Source organism: Syngnathus typhle, linkage group LG20 (genome assembly GCF_033458585.1).
Source record: "Syngnathus typhle isolate RoL2023-S1 ecotype Sweden linkage group LG20, RoL_Styp_1.0, whole genome shotgun sequence".
Classification (NCBI taxonomy): domain Eukaryota; kingdom Metazoa; phylum Chordata; class Actinopteri; order Syngnathiformes; family Syngnathidae; genus Syngnathus; species Syngnathus typhle.
Genome location: NC_083757.1, coordinates 4,271,530 through 4,292,036, shown reverse-complemented (window position 1 = coordinate 4,292,036; position 20,507 = coordinate 4,271,530). Strand labels below are relative to the sequence as shown.

At 46.9% G+C, this 20,507-nt stretch overlaps 1 protein-coding gene across 3 annotated transcripts in view; it reads right to left on the bottom strand.

Moving 5' to 3' along the window:
* Positions 1-20,507, bottom strand: part of LOC133144156 (triple functional domain protein-like) — a 33,237-nt gene that overhangs the window by 10,454 nt on the left and 2,276 nt on the right. For 2 of the 3 annotated variants that reach the window (XM_061266643.1, XM_061266644.1), the window contains exons 3-35: positions 16,753-16,803; positions 12,482-12,556; positions 11,460-11,574; positions 10,360-10,552; positions 9,467-9,571; positions 9,170-9,366; positions 8,781-9,027; positions 8,058-8,180; positions 7,671-7,862; positions 7,246-7,377; positions 6,943-7,173; positions 6,498-6,620; positions 6,050-6,241; positions 5,691-5,860; positions 5,044-5,218; positions 4,777-4,972; positions 4,551-4,717; positions 4,363-4,482; positions 4,012-4,203; positions 3,800-3,949; positions 3,596-3,710; positions 3,417-3,532; positions 3,210-3,332; positions 2,952-3,146; positions 2,769-2,884; positions 2,365-2,431; positions 2,179-2,288; positions 1,868-1,937; positions 1,701-1,790; positions 1,513-1,605; positions 1,336-1,447; positions 1,069-1,259; positions 900-1,001 (exon numbers count right to left, since the gene is read on the bottom strand). In XM_061266643.1, coding sequence (XP_061122627.1) covers positions 900-1,001; positions 1,069-1,259; positions 1,336-1,447; positions 1,513-1,605; positions 1,701-1,790; positions 1,868-1,937; positions 2,179-2,288; positions 2,365-2,431; positions 2,769-2,884; positions 2,952-3,146; positions 3,210-3,332; positions 3,417-3,532; positions 3,596-3,710; positions 3,800-3,949; positions 4,012-4,203; positions 4,363-4,482; positions 4,551-4,717; positions 4,777-4,972; positions 5,044-5,218; positions 5,691-5,860; positions 6,050-6,241; positions 6,498-6,620; positions 6,943-7,173; positions 7,246-7,377; positions 7,671-7,862; positions 8,058-8,180; positions 8,781-9,027; positions 9,170-9,366; positions 9,467-9,571; positions 10,360-10,552; positions 11,460-11,574; positions 12,482-12,556; positions 16,753-16,803 — 4,646 coding nt within the window. Of the gene's footprint in view, positions 1-16; positions 47-899; positions 1,002-1,068; positions 1,260-1,335; positions 1,448-1,512; positions 1,606-1,700; positions 1,791-1,867; positions 1,938-2,178; positions 2,289-2,364; positions 2,432-2,768; positions 2,885-2,951; positions 3,147-3,209; positions 3,333-3,416; positions 3,533-3,595; positions 3,711-3,799; positions 3,950-4,011; positions 4,204-4,362; positions 4,483-4,550; positions 4,718-4,776; positions 4,973-5,043; positions 5,219-5,690; positions 5,861-6,049; positions 6,242-6,497; positions 6,621-6,942; positions 7,174-7,245; positions 7,378-7,670; positions 7,863-8,057; positions 8,181-8,780; positions 9,028-9,169; positions 9,367-9,466; positions 9,572-10,359; positions 10,553-11,459; positions 11,575-12,481; positions 12,557-16,752; positions 16,804-20,507 lie in introns of all 3 variants that reach the window. The other variant, XM_061266642.1, reaches the window with a different exon arrangement.

The following is a 20,507-nucleotide window of genomic DNA, read 5'->3' as shown; positions in this document are numbered from 1 at the left end:
ATTATTTTGTACTCACCATGGCTCCGTGTTTGGATCCCTGACTTAGCTTTAAATTTGAAATATGAGATAGACAATTTCACTGGGTTTGTTTTGCATTTTTTTTTTGCTCACAGACTGACATGAAAAAAAAAAAAAAAAAAGCACAACACCGACAACCTGCCTCGACAGTGTCGCGCAATAAAGTGTGGAAAACTGTCACGGTGGTGAACGTTTAGTTAGTGATGAGACAATTTGTTAAAAAAATGTACATAGCAGCACTCCATAGCTGTTAGTGAAGCAAAATCTCGTGTTGTTATTCAGCGTTGATTTTTCGCTTCATGCTCTTCCAAACACTGACACAAATTTCAACTTTTTTTTTTTTTCTTCGCCACTTAGCAAAACAGAGCAAATGACACCGAATCGCTACAAAGTTGAGTTGTTGCTTCGAAACAACGGCGCTCAGGCAGGTTGTGGGCGTTGAGAAGTCGAACGAGTGTCAGTGGCGTTGGTGGAAGCATCTCAGCCCACAGAGAGACTTTGGAGACAAACATCCAGAGAGAAAACACGGCCCCGGATATACAGACAAATGCGCTAACTAGGCACAATAAAAGCAGAGGATCAACAGAAATGTGCAAAAGGTGAGGGGGGGGGGCGCTAGATTCGTGACTACGGAAAAGTTGGCAGCCGCTTTGAAGCTGCTCATGCGAACAAAGCAGACATCTTAGCGTGACAGGAACGAGGACAGCAAAATACCAAGGATGTCATTTTTTCTTTTTAAATGTTAGTAAAATAAATAAAAATGGCCACCACGGGGCCCTGAAGTTTAGTAAAAACGTGCTTTACTGTTAGCACAGTTTGCGGAAACATGGCTCAAAATTTAAAGGTGCAAAAAAAAAAGAAGAAAAGAAAAAGCATCTTACCTTCAGAACAATTTTGTTGTCCGACGTCGGCGTGCGCCCCAGCCAGAGCGCAAACTTGCAGGGGTCACCTTCAACGTGCTCCGTCACCCCCAACTCGGAGGTCTAGCGAGAGAACCGAATAATTACCGGCAATGTCGCAAAGATGAAATACACGCTAAGAAGGACTCACAAAGAGTTTGCTCTTATAGATGTATTTGCTCCTGCCATTGGAGTCCTTGACCTCCTTACTGAAGACTAGAGACATCTCAAAGAGGAAGAGGTGTCTTTCTCGCCCCTTACGGATCAGAGTCTTTGGATCCCACACCTGGAAGGAGTCCTGGAGGATCAGTTCCCCTTGCGTTTCTATGTTCTCATCAAAACCTGCGGGAAAGCAGAAGAGTAAGGAAATAACACCTCAATCTTGAGTGACTGAACTCTCTCGTGTGCGTTTGCTCACCTTCCAACATGGAGAGATGCATGGCGTCGTTGGCTCTCTTGGGAACGCTCAGCATCACCTCCAGGCCGTCCTTGATCTCGCCTTTGCCTTCTTCACAGCATGTCAGCAGCTCCTAAAAAAAGCACAAATATGTTGTCTCACTCTTTTTATATTATGGTCACCTAAATGATGTATTACCTTTAACAGGAGCTGATATTTTGTGATTCTCTGCACAGGCTTAATCAGGTAGGAGGAGATTGAGTTGGCCAGTCGGTGCCTCTGCTGAATTTCCTGTAGAGAGAGAGAGAGAGAGAGAGAGAGCGAGAGAGAGAGAAATTGTAAGACAACAAAATACAGTTCAATTGGGACTGCAATATTTAACTTACATCAAAATAATTCCCAGCATGCTCCAGGATGAGCTGAGTGGAGTCTGGCTTGTTCTTGCAATAATTCACATACATTTGGAACTTGTCAGCCTGTTAAAAAAAAAAAAAGACCAACATTTTTAACAGGTTATCAACATGATGATGGTTATTGAGAAAGTGACTCATACCCATGTGACAAAGCAGTGGCCGACATCTTCAGGCAACTGTTCGTATTTTTCCAGCTCTTTGAGAAAGATGCTGGAAAACAGAAGATGTCAAACCCCCATTTTAAATCCCTAAAATCATTTTTTAATTAAAAATGTGTCAGTGGCAAAGAGTGACAGTCCAAAATTTGGACACACCTCATTTAATAACATGAGAAAGTGCACACAATAATGTCTATAAAATGAGCTAATTGACCACTAGGCGGCGCTATAGCAGCAATTTTATAATATCTGCTGCAAAGATGCAAAGCTTATTAAAAAAAAAAAAAGCTTACTTATGGTGAAATTCATAAAGGTCCTGCATGTTCCCAAAGATGATGTGCTCCTTATTGAGGATTCCTGGCGGGATCTCCTCCACCCCGCTCGTCATCTCCCACAGGTAAGTCTGCGCATAAAGATTCACTTGTGAACCTTCTGACGGTTTAAAAAAAAAAAAGTGAGTCAACAAAAGTGTAACTCACATCCATGCACTCCCGCAGGTCTCGCACGTAGGCCTTTTCCGTCTGAATCAGCTCAGCCATGATGAACCTAAACAAAAACATAAACAAGGCGTGATTGATCGTAATGATCTCTAGCCTTTTATTGCACAATGCCGTCAGCTTTGCCCATTTGCCCTAATGAACAATAAACATTTCAGTCGAATAAAAAAAACAAAAAAACATCCAGCGGTTATAAAACACGGCTGTTAAGCAGTCGCGCCGCGTCTATCATGTGATTTGTAACACTCGTAAAATGACACACAAACGTCTTTCCTGTGTGTATATGCGTCTTTGCGTCGACATTCATATTCAACGGCAAGTGATTAATATCTCAACGACGGTTCACTAAAATCGTTTTAATCAATGACACGAATGATGTCACGTACTCTTTTCTGCGGGCAGACTTGCGCTTCTCCTCGTTGAGCTCGTGGGCGGCGTCCCTCAGCTTGACGTCCGAGCCCGGAGCTGTGGCGGGAATGATGTCCAGTTGGAGATCCTTACTCTGAAAAACGAGACGGAGACAAATCAGGATTTCCCCGTATTGGGTGAGGGAGTTTGCGAGAACGTACGGCTTTGTTGGAGTCGGACGAGATGCCCAAGGCTTTTTCCAGGCTGCATCGATATTTGTCCATTCGTAGGGAGAAGTCTCGGTAGCGCTTGTCCACGGCCGTCACCCATTTTTTGATCTCGCCGGCGTGGCTGTGACCTTTGTCGCAGAAGCCGTCGGCCAGTTGGATGAGCAGCTTCACGCGCTCCTTGGTTTGCTGCGGAGAACGTTTTTACATGCACGAATCCACACCGCGAGAAGAACGCGAGGTGCAACCTACCTTGGCGGTGATGTGAAAGTCCTCGTGCTCCTTCAACAACTCCTGCGTGTGATGGATACTTGATCCAGTGGAGGTGTGCGTGGAGAGGTAAAACTCGCCCGTGTCGTGAATCCACTCAAGGGCCTGAAGACAAAATGTATGATTTTTTTTTTCTTCTTCTTCTTCCAACACAGGCAGGACGCGAATCATGTTTCCGATCTCTTGCACCTGTTTGGCACTGCGTTCAAACACCACGTACTGCTGACACTGGTCCAGACGCCGCTTCCTCATGGTCCAGAAGTGGAGGACACGGTTCTCTCTCTGCAGCAATTCATTGAGGATGTCTGTGAAAATATGAATTCAATGAATATTGCGATCCCTTCTCGAAAATACAGACTCAAACTGACTTTTAACTTGCTGCTCCGGAGCTTTGACGTGACTCAGCAATCCCGGCATGTTGACGCTGTTCCTGTGCATGTACTTGAGGAAGACGTCGGCGTTTCTCCTGGCCAGCGTGCACGCCTGATTGACAACAAAGACAAATCCGGGAGCTCAGCTGCGTAACGTAGGAACTCGTGTTTGCATATCGCTTATCTGCTCTCATTGTCAACCTTGAGGAAGGCTTCCTTCTGCTCCAAGTGTTTACTGATCATGGGGGTCACATGGTCCGTCTCGCAGTTGGGCCCAAGTTTATCCGCTCCTCCGCACCAGTCCTCCTCCCTCTTGTACTCCTGCTCCAGGCTTTCCAGCACACTACACACCTGCAAGGCGGAAATTAATGCTTGTACACACAAAAAATACTCAGAGGTATTGCATGTCCTACTTGCTCCGAGGTTTTGTAGAAGGCCACAGAGGCGTTGACCAGCTTGAGCCTGTCCTCCATTTTGAGCATAAGCTGCTGCCAGTGGGACGCCACGCTCTCGGCGCAGTCCCTGATCAGGTCCATGTCATAGTGGTTGGCCTGCAGCAGTGCCTCGGCCTTCTGTTGAACCTGCAGGGCACTCTGGTGGGTCTTCTGCAGGCCAACACAATAAAGGAGCGGTTTAAACTGTGCCCGAGCGGTTAAGCAATTTGATTTTTTTCTTTCTTCATCTATCTATGCCGTTTCATTTTGTTTGATATAAAAGCTGGCCTAATTAAGGTTGTGAAAGACTGCAAAAGAAATCATTTAAACCTCAATGGCGTGCTGGAACTGTTCATGTTCCCTCTGCAGCTGCTCAGCTTCCTGCAGGGAGCTGGCCGTGATGAGTCCCGCGTTTAACATGGACTCTCCATTTCGAATCCAACCCAGAACCTGTCAAGAAAAATACGATTAAAATCAAAACACACACTTGGATGTGTGTACAAATGAAGACGTCTTACCTGTTTGACCTCGGCCTGAAGGTGTCTCAGTTGAACGCACTGCTCCAAGTGCCTGCGGTGCTGCTCGGCAGCCACGTCCAGCTCCTGCTGCTTCTCGTGGAGGAAATTCAGCAAGTGCTGAACGCGGGTCGCCATGTCCACGTCACGATCGCACAGCAGCTCGACGCCTGGAGGAACGACACAGGTAAGCAACTTGCGTCTTTGTTTTTCTTTTTAAGGGTCCTACCAGAGGCCTGGACTTCATTAACATATTGAAGCAGCTCCTGTCCCTGATGGATGACGTCGAAGGTGAGGTTGTTCATGGTCAAGGCTTTGTCGGCGTGATGCTGCAGCCTCTGCTCGGCCACCGTCAGGTCCTCCGTGTCAAACTCGTTCATCTGACCCGTCAGCTCTTCGTTCCACGACTCCAGGTCGGAGATAATCTAAAGGGAAGGACGTGAAATCAAAATGGCCCAAGACGGCTGAGCGAAGCTCACGTTTAAAACGCTCTCACATCAATAGCGTCCCTCTCGAAGATGCGGAGCTGGAGGAAGAGCTCCAGCTTGATCTTCCTTTCCTGGAAGAGCTCCTCCATCTGGGCCTGAGCTTCGTCCAGCTGATGCAGCACGCTCTCGATGTGGTTGATGGAGCTATTATGCGGCGTTTTGTTGCTGGAGATGGCCGAGTCCCTGGTAGACGTGCACAGGCTCCATTTTAAAAATGACGCAACCTCTTAATATTTACTAAGAGTCGTTAATTCTTGATGCCATGCTAGAAAATGCATTTCAAAGCGTATAATACCGTTTCGTAATCGAGCCTACACAATCGCCCAACACAAAAAAAGGTCAAAGGAGCAAGAAAGGTGACAGCCGACTGCTGTTTGAAGGCTAATCACAAACACTCCCACCCACTCGCGTACACACATCCAGTACACGAGAGATGTGCGGAGGAGACAGGCCGCACAATTAGATGTGCGGTTTTAAAAGCAGAGTTACGTAATACACGCTGGAGCCAACACGCCGCGGATGGGGTGATGATGAACAGAACAAAGGAAGCAGAAATGGGAGGAAAACAAAAATGGAGGCTAAAGGTCAACTGCTGGATTCAAAACTACCCATCCAATCATCTTGCTGATTGTTGATAATTTACTGTCGAAGCTACCTGAGCTGCTGGATGAGGTCCTCGCCCTCCTTGATGACATTGACGGTGACCTGCAGCGTGGTCTGCTGCTGCTGCCCGAAGCGTTTGATCAGATCCTGGACGGCTTCCACCGACTCGGCGTACACGTCGTCCAGCAGTTCCTTCTGGAGATCCTCCAGCCAGGTCCATAGCTACAAAAGATTCAGGATGTACAGAATTAGGTGGCCATCTTTTCATTTCTCCATGACTAATGTCATAGCAGGACAATACAATAGAGTGTTCATTATCTGCTTTTAGAGTCCAAAAAAAGGTGTCAACAGGCAGCCCACAGTCCACTTCAGCATTACATCACCAACCCACTATCCCCTCGCTCTGCCTACCTCTTTAACGTGCGTGTGGAAAGCGACAGACATGTCCAGCAGGACTTTGCGTTGTTCCACGCGGCGAACAAAGTCTTGGATCCGGTCTTCGAGCTGGTGGGCGGCCTGGTAGATCTCCTCCGGGTCGCACTCTCCCGTCTGGGCCAACTGCTCGGCCGCCTCCAGCAGCTTGTCTGCATTGGTGTAAGTGTTCTACAAGAGCAAGATAGGTGAGTGTATTTCCAATAGGAACATTAAAGATGTTGACAGAAGTGACAGAGATGATCATTATCATTATTACAGCACCACTGGATCGTATAATTAATAGCAATTATCTACAAGGATAATGTTGCGGCATGTCAAGCAAGTCAAATTATTAAAAAAAAAAACTTTTTGATTGGCTTGGAAAGTGGAAAGGTAAAAAAAAAATATATATATATATATATATATCTTTTCAAATTAATTCTACCTGGGCCACCTCCTCAAAGTCTTCGTGTCGTTTTTGGAGGGCTCGAGCTCTGTGGAGGGACTTGCCCACGCCCGTGTGCTTGCTGAGGAAGGCCTCGCCGTGGTTCTCGATCCAGTCCAGCACCTACGAGGACAATCAACATTGGCGTCACCGTGCAGGGGAGCTCGAGTTGTAAAAAAGAAAAGAAGCGTCACAGCTACGATTACAATCAGTGTTGAACTGCTCACTTGCTGCCTCAAAATATCGACATGCACTCACCATAGCAACAGTTGCCATGTCAACAGTACCGAATTCCCTGGATTATTTTGGACAGTCCCTATGCGAATTATCAAACTGAACCTTTTTGGTATCATAACATCTCATTTAGCAGGAGGAACATTATTTTTTAAATGATGAAAAATGTTAAGACAAGCCACAAATTCTTTTCATTCCAAAGTAAGCGTACCTGTTGGACGTCTTGCTGGAAGACGCAGAGCTGCAGTCGTTGGTGCAGACGGACCTTGCGGTGTTGCCAGATGTTCTCCAGTTGCCTCTGGTGATGCAGCACCTCATGGATGATGTCCAAGACGTGATGCACCGCCTTGGAGTAGTTGGCCGACGCCGTCAGCGAGTCGGGGCTGCCCGGCGTGAGCGGCCGCTGCAGTTTGTCCAACAGTGCTTTGCCATCCTGGCTCACCTGGGGTCCCCAAAAAAAACATTATAGCATCAAAAAGTCAAATTCTGAAGCTGTGACGGAGTGATGTGTTACCTCCGAGTAGGCAGCGGTGATGTGCTCGAATATGCCTTGGTGGTGATGAATGGCGTCTTCCAGGTCTTGAAGCTCGGAGGGTAAATCCACTTCGCCGCACGCCTTGCACCACGAGTCCACGTTGCTCATGTACTGCACGGGGTGGGGAGGAGAAGAAGAAAAAAAAACAAGCCTTTTCTTTACTGTTACTTTGTAGGTTTATGAACTGTTATTTATGGACGCTGATTAGCCTGCACCGACTTAAAATAACTTCATAAAAACCTCCCGTGATACGAACAGGCCATGTGACCTTATTAAAGCCTTTCAAATATTTCCTCATGATGAAAACAAGATGGCCGAGTAAAATCTTCAAATGGGAGCGATTAAAGAAACACAATCTATTTCTGTTTTACTTCGTATTTGTCAAGTGTGCCGTTCGCTCAAACCTGTTCACACTTCTGGTGGAAGCTGGCGGACATCTCCAGCAGCGTGCTGCGCTCGTCCAGCGCGGCGGCAAAGGCCTTCCACTCTTGCTCTAGCTGGCTGGAGATCTGCTTGATCTGATGGCAGGCGTAATGGCCCGACTCCAGTAGCCGGTTGCCCACCGACATGATCCGGTTGATGTTCACGTAGACATTCTGCAAAGCGGGGAAAAAAAAAAAATGCATCGCCTTCGTTTCTTAAGTTTGGAGCGAATCTCCAGAGACTTGTTTCGTAATGCTTATATAATGAGAGAAGAGGCACCTCTGCTTTAACTCCTGAACATAGAGCCTTGTTTTATCCATAAACAAATACAGACTGAAACCTGCATAGTAAGTCAGTGTGCGTCTTACCATGCAGTTCATAGCAAAGTGGTTGTGCTGGGTTTGCAGCTCCGCAGCGTGCGGGTGGTTGTTGCCAATCTCAGTGTAGCCTGCCAAGAACAAACCCTTGTTGTGCAGGATCCAGTCAAACATCTGCGGGACGGAAAGCAAAACGCAGAGGGAAATAAATATATTTTTCCGAAACTACATACAAGCAAGGCAGGTGAATTGTTGCCTTTGCCAAGCTGTCATCTTTCCAGGTCAGCATGCAGAAAAATGAATCTATTAAGCCTAGCCTCTACCGGAGAACAACTGGTGGCCTATGGTGTCCTAGCAACAAGCTTCTGCTACTGCAGTGTATCCAAGACAGCAGCTATGTGTTACTGCAACCTGTTTTTTTTTTTGTTTTTTTTGTTTAAATTCTGCTCGCATCAGAATTGATCTCCGTCTGTCTTCAGCCGCGTCTTGTGCAAAGCGAACATTTTGCAATGTCTTCCAACCTCAGAGGACTTGAGAAATAAACTGCTTCAATTTATTTCGGGTTTAAGGAGCGGCCTGATACACCCCGTGCCTTTTTTTGTGTTGCCCAGCTAAAGCTGGCCTGAATTGCTTGGCGCACACAGTGCAAATCAATCCACTGTGGCCATAATTAGGTTGTGTTTATATTGCGTGCCCCGCAGTGATCGGCCGCTGTTGTTCCGAATTACCGCCGCGTCACCGCTCGCGCTGAGCGACACTCCCGGGCCGACCGACCTTTTCGGCGTCCTGCTCGAAGAGGCGGAGCTGGAAGCACTGGTCCAGCTGCAGCTTGCGGACGTGCCAGGCCTGGTGGAGATGCTGCCGAGTGGTGTGCAACTTGTCCAGCAGTTGGTTGATGCGCGGCACCAGCCCCTGGGTGTCGGCGTTGCACACCCCGCTTCCGCCGCTGCTCGTGCCCCCGCCACCGCTGCTGCCGTTGCGGCTCGATGAGGGGTCGCTGCTTTGGATCCGCTGCAGTAGTCTGGATGGTTTCAAATTGCACAAATTAACCATCCAAATCTTTTTTTTTTACATTTCATTTTGCTGCACTACCTCTGGGTTTCAAATTGCACAAATTAACCATCCAAATCTTTTTTTTTTTACATTTCATTTTGCTGCACTACCTCTGTCCCTCTGTGTCCAGTTCCTCTATGGGCGCTTTGATGACCTTCTTCTTTAGCGTGGCGTGTTCTTCGATCATCCTCCGCGCTCCCTCCAGGTCCTGAGGGAAATCTTTACGTGACACCGTTTCCTGCATCTCATCCAGCCGGGCGAGCATCTGCGTAGCGTGACCGGAGAACTCCTCAAACGCCACGCGGACCTGGACAGGAAGTCAAAATGTTGCTTACCAAAGTCATGGTGAATATTTTTTCCCCACAGTCGGCTCGAAATTTGAAAGTTACGGTTTGACTGACTCCTACCTCAATCCACTCTTCGTGGTTGTAGTCCAGGCTGCCGTCAAAGTCCGACGTCAACTGGGAGGGGTCCACCACCTTTGTCAGACCTTCTAGTGACACCATGGTAGTCTAGGAAAAAAAAGTTGGAGAGAAATCCAAGCGGATTTAGGATCGTTTTCGTCAAATAGGTGTAAATTGCTTCGTCTAATCCGCTCCACTGAGAACTTTTTAATTAAGCCCTCCCGAAAACTACCAACACGGGATTCTAATGGAGAAGAATTAGCGAGACTCATCTCCACAGCACGTGGGGCCAACTCATTAAGCATTTAGCAATTGACTTGCACACATTTGGTCTTCCTCCAATTATGTCAGCCAGAAGCACTGAGGAACCGTCGCAACTCAGTGTGGCCATTCAATCGTTGAATATAATAATACTGCTTACACGGCAACAATCGCTTTTTTTTTTTTTTTTTGCGCACACGAGAGCGAGGAGAAGCCTTGAGCGTCTCCACGCGTTTTGTGCAGAGCCTCCTCCTCCGCACAACACCCCCACGCACATGGGCAGAGAAGCAAAAGCGCCACAGCTCGCTGAATGTCGACCCGTGAAGGTTTTGTATTGTGTCTATTCTTGCCAAGTTAATGAAATGTTTTCATCACAAGCGTGCAATTAATAACTGGGAGACTGTCAAGGCTGACAAAGTGAATAATGGCAGACATTCATACAGTCCGAGTTTACAATGTTCCGACGGCAGCTTGCGTGCGACTTTGCCACTCAAAACAATCAATGGGGACGTGCGAGTGAGAGTGTGGCGGTGAACAATGAGAGCTTTCTTTTTTTCGTTGCTGGATGATCTGACAACTAGGGACAGCTGAAGTGAGGAGCACGCAAGATCAACAAGAACACAAAGTTGTCTTACCTCAAACTCAAACTTGGAGCTTCCGAAATTGGTCCTTTGCTTTTGCCAGAAGTTGTCAGGCTTGATGATGAGCGCGACGTGGATGCACGACGGGAACGACTCCTGCAGGATCTTCAGGAGTGGCTTGATGCTGTCCCACTTGGAGCCGCGCATGTCCACGATGACCGTGAAGCCATGTTTACAGACTTCCTCGCTGGAGGCGGGGGGGAGGTTGGAGGTAATCCAGATAGATGGGACAGATGACAGAAAGGATGATGATGGAGAGGGGGCGGGAGGGGGGAGAGGAGGGGAAAAATCCATGAGGTGACGCAGTTTTCTAGCACGTCACAAGCCTACGCAGTTAAAACATGCATCTACACACCCACTCGTGCACAGCCGCCCACACACACACGATTCAAATGTTCACATTTAAAAAAAAAATAATAATAATAATAATCAGCACATCCACTGTAACGTGAACTATTTCTGAACTACTTCCACGAGATTTGCATAGTCGTCCAGCACGAGAGCGTGTTCCCGAAATAGAACAGGACAAAACGTACGGTTGCAGAATACGAGCCCCAAATGATGACATGAATGCAAATTTGGAAACCTGTGGTTTTGCATCTGAATGATGAAATGGAGATGTATGGAGGGATTTACCTGCGAGGTGAAAACTGGTCCACACTAACTATCACTGCTGCACTGCCTCGGCTACTGCGACGTTTTGTTTTGCTTCTTCTCACACACATACACACACAAGCCAGCTCACACATGCGCGTTCCATCTCTGTGGGTTTTTAATCCTCCCCCCCTCCTCCTCCTCCTCGCTGCTTTCTCCCATTGGGTCCCTTCTTCGCTTCCCTCGCTCGTGCTCTGATATCCATCAAGGCTTTCCCCTCACGCCCCTCTGCGTGTTTCCAGAATTTTTTTTTTTTTTTTGGGTAGCCAAGAAATAAAATAAATAAACAAATGGAGCAAGCTAACGGCTCTTGAATAATCTCTCTCACACTCTGGCTTGTCCACATGATCCACTCAGCACTTTCGCTTACCCACGTACTTGATTTGAGCATCCTTGTGCATTTTTTAAAAAGAAAAAAAAAGGAAGGGGGGTGTTCTGACCTGGGTATGCCGGCCAGATAAGCAATCAGTCTCCTCAGGTCGTCCGTTCGTATTCTGTCGTGGTTGCTGCGTGACGGAAAGGTTAACACTGGACCACCGCGTCGGTCCCTGCCACCTAAGACACAAAAAACATTTTTTGGTGGCGAGTCAATACAAGGAAGAAGCTTGTGTCCCAATACTTTTGACCATTTACGGTATATGTGGCAATCGAGGATGTGTCCCAATACTGCTGTGTGTCCCAATACTTTTGTCCACATTGAACAGGCTGTGTTGTTTGTACTTTTATTTTTTACCAGATCAGTCATGAATGCTGCGGGGCGTAATAAACGAGAAGAAGCGGTCACAGCGAGCAAGCGGCTGTAACTTCTCGGTATGCTGACTGACTTCCTGCTGCTTCCACTCTTACACCATACGCCGCTGCTTAAAACCACTATTTGCAAAAGACGCGGCGGGGACGCCAGGAGAAAATTTCCATCGTGTTGCATCACGCCGACATTTGAGCGTAGAATGCCGATGACCGTAGTTTGCGTTTGGCCGTCCTGTGCTTGTAAATTAGTCAGTCGAGGCGGCGAGCACGTAAGCGCACGGGGGAGGAAATCCAACAACAACAAAAACCCGATTATTTGGAGACGGACATAATAATGCATTCTACCCTCTTTTCAGCTGTGCTCCCTTTTTTTTGCTCCCTTTTCTTCAGTGTGAAACCAATGACTAGTCGGGGATGCCGTTGCTGACGATACCCCGTCGCTATGGCAACCTGTCTCTCCCGTTTTCTCTCTTTGGATATCAAGCGTGTTTGTCTGAGTCATTATGACTGCTATTCTGTTTGACCTTCCCTAAACCGAGTGTGCGACGAAAAACATATTTGTTCTTTTCATTTGCTTCGGTTGGAACACACAGAGACACACACATTCGGGTTTATCCTAAGAATCGTTGACATCGGGTGGGGGAGGTTTTGCGTTCATGCACAAGAGGCCGACTATTGACACTTGAGCTCCTTCCCACTGCAGGCACATCCATACCTGACAAGAAAGCCACTTTTTCTTTAAGGATGGGAAGCACCTCCATCGCTCTCATGTCCTCATTTCTCCTAAAACCTGAAACGATAGAAAAAAAAAGACAAAAAATGACGCATTATCCTTGCTGGAGGACAGAAAGCTCTTTCATCTTATTAAAACAGAATGTCCATTTTGCGTCTGTTCCTTTTGTCAGCTGGTAAAAAAAAAAAAAAAGTCTGCCTTGAAGGCAAATTATTGATTATTCAACCAATAAACAACATCACAAAGTGTGTCGTAATTTAATGTCACCGAGGGACATCAATTATGCAGCGTTCCGCAAATGTCTCGTTCCGCTCTTGAAACAACACCATATGTTGAAAAGCAATGTTTGTGCATCACATGTTGTCGTTTCTGGAACAAATAGAAGATGAAGTGGAACCACTCCAACTCGCCAATAACGTCAACAACAAACAGCCCCTTCTGGATGTGTCAACTTGGATCTCGTGACTGTTGACAGAGAGCCTCTGCTGCGTTGCTAATATGCCATCAGAGTCAACCGCCGGCTGTCTGGAGATGTTCAAAGCGGATTCGCGAACACACCCATCATTTGGGGGAAAAAAAAAAAAAGCCTAATACGGTGATCAATGAGAAGGATGGAGACCAATCCTCTCATGTTCAGGAGCCGTCATGATAAGGCACATTAGTTCCTTTATGGACGAGAGAAGAGACTATTTTTAGCGTCAACGTTTATTACCGTTATGTAGTCATTACCTTCCCGGAAAACTGGGCACTTTATCTGCTGCTGAGTCGTGCTAAATAAGCAGCAGTTAAGAGGCGTGCGAACTAATGTGGAAAAGTGTGAGGGAACGCGGATAAAAAGGGAGCGATGGATGGTAACGACGTCAGCGTCTTTTCTCCCGCTATGTGAGTCATCTGCGGATAAAAAGAACCATCTTTGATGTGCAGTCTGACTGGCGGGCTGCCACCAAACGCGGGGATTATCAAAAGGTCAACGAAGCCTTCCGACGCTGACAAGACCACGTGGCCGGGAAGTAAATGACCCGGCTTTTCCTGTAAACACAAAACGTGCGTGTTCATGTTAATAACTTTTCGACTGGGCGAAAACCGTGGATTGTCTTTGCACGATTAAAAAGAATCCAGTTCCTGGAATAATAGTTTCATTTCCGTTTTGCAAACTTCCCCCAGAGAGACCATGCAAATAACTCTTTTCTAAGAATCCCCCAAAAAACTACTTAAGAACTGTTTCAGACAATTAATTAAGCAGGGGCAAAAACACAAAAGCTAAGTTTAGCTACTAGCATACATCACTTGTCCTGCGCCACGGGACTGAAGAAAGTAGCACAGCAGCTAAATAAAGAGCGACGTGGTCACATCTACAAAAGGCTGGTACGAGGAAAATAAATGACAGGGAAAAAAGTAATTAAGTGATTAATACCTGTCACACATATGACAGCCGACTTGTGTCGTATGTGCTCAATGGTCCAGCAAGCCATCCTCAAGACATCACCGGCAAAAAAATTCAAATCGGAAAAAGACGACGGGAGGATGTCGTCCGATGCCACCATCGGCGCTACTGACCGACCGATCCCGCCGGCCCTCTGTGGGCACGGCCGCGGCAGCTGCACCTAATCCTGCCATTCCTCTGTCGAGATATTCCAAATAAAACCTTTGCTCCTGTCTACAAGTTCCCGCGGGCAAACCTTTCCGCGGTGTGCAAACAAACCGCAAGCTGTGCCGTATTTTGGTCGGGCCAGGTTGCGGGAGGTAATCCTGAATGCGTAGGGTCGCCGCGTAATTAGAACATGCCTGCATTGCATTTATGCATCCTGACAAGCTGCTTAGCAACGAAAGACTTGAGGCTGAGAAAACATTTGTGCAAGAGATTGTTTACCTTTTTCACATTTCAAGGCAGCTCCATCGAGTGAACTGTACTTTCAATACATTCCCGAATACATCTCCGGACGTTTGTGTGTCAGGATCTAGCCTTGAATTGATTTATCTCCTGCGTGAATACATAAAGTGGGCAGGGAAGGAAATGGATATGTGACAACGCCCCACATCGAGAAAGGCCAAAGGATGCGAGTGAAATTCTAGAAATGTCCATCGTCCAATCCATCTAGCTAGCGTGGCCGTGCTAGCGGTCGCGCGCGTGTCGGGACACATCAAAAGTCGGCACACTTTTCAAAGGTCGGAGCCTTGTGGGAGCCTCCGAGAGGTCAAGTGGGCATTAGATGGGCTTGATACAACAAAGCAGATTAGTCAACACCACCACAAGATGACGGTGTGTCAAATACCTCCTGAGTGTTTTCATCAGGGGGTGGGCAGAAGGCAACGGCTGCCCAGACCAGGACAGATGGCACGGGGTCAAGGGAAAAGAGGGTAATAGTTCCAGTCATACCACAAAACAAGCTTCGCTGTCTGTGTTGAAGAGCGATCACAAGCGGTGTAATCGCATAATGGCTCCCCGGCAGCTGATCGGGATGCACGGCCTCCGGGCCAGCTGTTGCGGGGCAAGAGAAACCAGAACGCTTGCATATGTGCAAACCCACATAGCTGCCAAGTTCCAACACTGACTACGTGCCAGAAATTCCCATTGGAGTGATGTGTGGGAATAGCAGGAATTGTGGAGTAGACAGGAATAGGACATCGGTAACCTGGAATCCTAACCTACATCCCGACTGCCTCATTGTTGATTGTGATCTGGACACCCAGTTATGAAAATATGCTTTAAATTAGCATGCTAGGACTTCAAATTCCAACGACCGCATGTCCTCATCATCCGGCGAGATTGTTCCAGTTTACAAGAAGGAGTTGCCCCACCAGGAAATCAAAAAGGGCTGCTCCGATTGGTCGTTGTGATCGGAAACAGCTGCAGTCCGACTTACGACCAACAACGAAGGGATTATTGGACCCTCCTGCCTATGTACACAGACAAACTAACTGCAAACATATGCACGGTGATGTGTTTTGATAGCTTCAAAGTCAAATATATGGGGCAAAAGTATTTCATATTTGACAATAACAACAACAGGAAATGAAAATGGATGACTAAATGGAATTGATAACCCCTTGGCACAAAAAAGGAGCTTCTGCTATTCTGAGAAGATTTTCGACCACATTTATACCAAAGCAAGACTGCTGTATACTTTTCCACCAGCAGGACATAAAATGATCCCACAAATAGTCAAATCATTTCGTCTTTCTTTGACTGCATATATATGAATGTCGTCGTGTAAGAAGTCCCTCCTTCACCTCCGCCTTGTTCGGTTCTCTCCATTCGTCCAGACCTCTAATGGCAGGGTAGGCTTACCGAGCGAGAAGCAGGCCAAGGTTGCCTCAGTGACCGTGAGATGACGAAGAGAAGTAAAAAAAGGACAGAGAGACAAGGCAGAAGACTCACAAATGTCAAGGTCTCTGGATATCTTTGAGACAATCCAGGAAAAAATATATAAAATCATTTTAATCAAATTTTATTATAAATACTGTGGGTTTAAGTGCAGGAGATTGAATGCAATGCATGGCTCTTGGCCCGCTACACAAATACGCCCTCTGGAGGTAAAAGTGGCATTACATTTAAAAAAAAAGCGGACCGCAATTGACTGCTTAATCGGACTTTGCAATGTTTGGGATGTATCTCGGGGTACTTTGGCTTTCAAAAGCACAAGCGCAAACACTTTTGTCTGACTATAAAAGTTATTACATAACTGTTCTTCTCCCAGTCGGACCAGTTGTATTACCGGGCCAACAGATTGGGTGGGGGGGGTTAAGTTAATCCCTGACAAATCTCTCATAATGAAAAAAATACGTGCAAAGAGAACTGGGAAGGCACAGTGATGTATCAATTGAATTCATACTTGTCAATGGGAGCCAGTTCCACCATTGGCCCTGGGCACTGGTGCAACCTGCCAATTTGCTGGCCCCCTTTTGAAAGTAGGCTTGGGGCTTCATTTATTCAAGGGATTCAACAAAATGGACCGTCAGTCAACCATTGCGCAAATTCTAAAGCTGATTTAGAACATTCATATTAAGCCACAACAAATGAACAAATCCCAAAAGGACAGCAGAGTGCTGGAAGGGAAAGAAGTGAAGGCCACGTAGATCCATCTCTAATCAAGTGAGATAGAGAGGGGCTGCTGTCGCTACGGCGACGGGAGCCCAATCAGGCGACAATGAGGGAGGGTTAGGGAGTCAAGGTGAGCGTGGTGGTGAGAAATGACATCAGCCTGACCTCATCTGGGAAACTAATCAAATGGATTCTGTCGTGTTGGTTTTACCTGCAATCTGGCCGGACACATCTCCTTTCGGCTCCTTGGGGAGAGATCCATCTGTTGGAAACAAGAAAGATCAGCATCAGCGCCAATAGCCTGGACAAGTTCAAATCTTCGCACAGCAACTCATGACGAGCGTACCCAAACAATCCCCCTATTGACGCGGTCTATATATAGCGTTAGCAAGAGCCGCCGCCGTCGCTGTGACCCAAAGTCGGGTCTCAGCGTCACGCGGCGTCTAAATGTAAACACGGTGACTGGTCAAGCGGGTCATCTGGTTGAGTGACTCAGCCTCGACCAGCTTCCTCTTCGACCTCGGCGAGAACAATACGGTTTGTAACGGGCGTCAATATAAAGTCAACATGACAACTGGTGATAACAGTTGTTTTGATTTGGACTAGCTTCAAGCATTAGCTTTGCACGCAACCGCAGGATGAGAAAGTGCAGTCGTTCGTCAAGAAAGGTTCTCAGGGACTTTAGAGAATGAATGAGGGGGGGAAAGAAAAAAAAAAACTAAACATACTCTACATATTTGTAATGCCCAAGACATCCACTTAAGCCTCGGCCTGCAACGGCGCAATGTCGGACCACATGTGCGGCTGCCCCGCTATATAAACAACAGGCGAACGATAGATAAAACACACACTCGCGTAGATACGGAGTTCACACACTCCACTCGAGAAGCTTTTCCAGAGTCGGAGCGCTTGAATGCTAACCACACACACGTTACATACATTAACACAAAACTCCTTGGAAAATATGGAACAGATCACACATGTATACACGCTCGGAATGACACGCAGAAATAAAAAAAGTCCGACGGGCTTCATCTCGTAAAACGCCGGACGTCTCGTGTGTATGAAATGCGCTCTTCCGTTTGGTGAACTCACATGGACCTCAGCCTCAAAGTGAGCACAAACAGAGCCCTCTTGCCCCCGACGCTCGCTCGGTGCCATTTGGCGGCCCACATGAGCGCGAGACCACCCTTGCTAGGGGCCCCTGCCTCCCCCCCCCCCCTTCTCGGCAGACACACTCATGGCTTTTGACTCACGGGCGGGCCTGAACGAAGCCCCTTCATTTGAAAAATACCTATTCTCTTGGTCATGCTGATTCAAATGAGACGTCAGGCAGAAAATCTATCAATGGCCGAAATAAAATAAAAGATAAGTGGAGCAGAAGTTATGCTGCTGTCACATGAACTGATGAATCATTCATCTGGCTAGTTGTTCTTCATTCCAGGCGAAGATCACACTGTGCCTACTCAGGAGTAAAAAAACAAACACATGGCAAGGCCAGACAACATTCAGGAGTTGTTATGAAGTGATTCAGTATGAAGGTTTTTTTTGAGGGGGGGGGGGGGGGGGGGGGGTAACAAATTGCCTGTCCTACCTGGAAATCGGGAGCTATGGAAAATGAATAAGAGATCGGGGACCTTCTTTGATTTCTTTTTTTGCTTTCAGTCCTTGGATGAAGAAAAAAATCACGGGTATTGGACAAAAAAAAAAAGGCGAGAGAAAAGGGCAAGAATGAGATAGCACTTTTCAACGCTCTAGAGACTAGAGCGCAGGAAAAAGGAGTACAATGGTCTTTCAGGACCTGTCCTAGTTTGGTTAACTCCCTCAGTGCCTTTTTTCTTTTCTTTCTAAGACCCTCCCGGTTAAATTTGTATCTCAGTTGCGCAAGGAACATTTTCTAACATTACCTTGCAAGCTTCTTTTTTTGTGTGTTTAGCGATTTCTTTGATATCCTGACCTGAAGCGTTTTCATCCCCAAAAAATGTCCCATAAGACGTGATTGGACGGAATAAATTTCGCCAACTCTCCCTGTGTGTGTTTTCACTGCAGTCAGTTAGTGGGATGCTGACAGTTATGTCGGCTCCATAGTGTGGCATCATGACAGCTTGCAATTTGCCAACGAACTCAATCAAATCTGCTTTCGCGTTGCCCTTTGCAGCAAATTGTCACGGCGGCGATGAACTCGATATCGTTTGGGAGTTACGACGTCATTCTTCAAATGAGGATGGATGTAGAACACATCCGAGAGTTCTGTAATTTAACCCGCCGCACTTTTTGTTCTAGTTTCGACTCGTATTGTTGAGGTGAACCAAAAAGTTCACGCTGACATCATACGTACTTTTTGGGCTCCCATGGCTTCTTCGCTCAGCGTGTTCTCATTGAATAATTACAGTGCGCAGCGTAGCCAGGCATGTGGGACGAATTTTTCCAACTGTTCTTTTTTGCCATGGAACCCAATCTGTGAGGTCACAACATTTTTCCCCCCTCGTCGGTTACCATGACAGCGGCTAAAATCCTCGCGTCATCTTTACGCCAATACGAAGACAATGTCACCTTTTACAGGCCTGCATAATTCAACGGCCGGCGGTCAGTTCGTGCTTATCGGAGCTAATAAAATTTCCTGCCAATTTGTCTCCCGCCGCTAAAATCTTGAGTGTTTCACACAGGAAACTATAACTGATGCACGTATTCGAAAAAGCCTTTTCACATCCACTCTATGCATACAAGATTTTTGGAAAGCTGACGTTGTAGCTACGAAAAGTTGGCAGGAGTCATGCTGGAACAAAAAAGGGCCTTCCCCAAACTGTTCCGACAAATTTGGAACTAGCGTCCCCATAAGCCGAAGAGCTAATATTAACATATTAACATACTAGACAAGGATGGCCAGATAAAGCGAGTTGAACATCAAACTCGCTCTCCTTCAAGTGGAGCATTAGCAAAGCTGGGTAAACAACTGCAGACACTCAAAGACGTCACTGCAAAGCCAAAGTAAACCTGACCCGGATGACCATCGGTCATTGTGTCATATCACCTTGTGATAAGCGTGGGGGAGAATTAAGAAAAAAAAATGGCTGCCGAACTAGTGAAGCAAACTCAACGAAGCGTGTGATCCCATGTTTTTGATGTATTTGCTTTGAGCCTGAAGGGAAACCTCAATCGGTCTCCATCTCCAGGATCAATACCCATTAGCGATGAGTGCGTGCGTGTCTCGTTGTGCAAACCTCTTCCTGGGTGAATGGACCTGAGTCATAAATATAAGCTCCAGATCAAATTTCCATCCCGGGGCTGCCGGCTTGATGAACACACAAACCGGCGCTCATTCAATCATGCGGCACACAACCGGATTGTGAACGGGCGCCATGTTGCCGCCAAATGTTCATTCATGAAGGCCGGATGGTATGGATTTCATCCTTTGAGTTTGGAAGAAATGCTTGGAATCGATATTGAACTTATATGCGAGAAGAGCAACATTTGAGGGCGTGGAACATGATGATTGACATAATGTCACAACAAACCTCCGTGCAGCGAAGGCAATATAATAATTCCAGTCGAAGTGGGGCAGAGACAATTAGGGAAGATCTTTTTCTCGCTATGCGTCTGGGTGAAGGGTCCATCAGGAAACGACAGAGGAAGGAAACAGACAAGGCTGGATTGACAAATGGAAAAGGATGATGTGGATGAAGATATGGGGTAGGGGGGGGGGGGGGGTGCATAGCCTTAGGCAAGACAGGCAAAACCGTGCAAGTCTGAACAAGATGCCCAGGATGGAGGAAGAAGCCGCGAGTGCAAAACAAGAGCTTGTCTGCGACACTCTCCCCTTCCGTTAGCATTGCGAGAAGGTGCACAAAGCAAAAAGTACCATTTCCAGAATCTGGTTATCGTGGTTTCTTCACTAGCTTCATCCATCTTTTAATTAGCATTCATTTAAAATAATGTGACATCTGCTCTGCGGCAGACACATTGCAT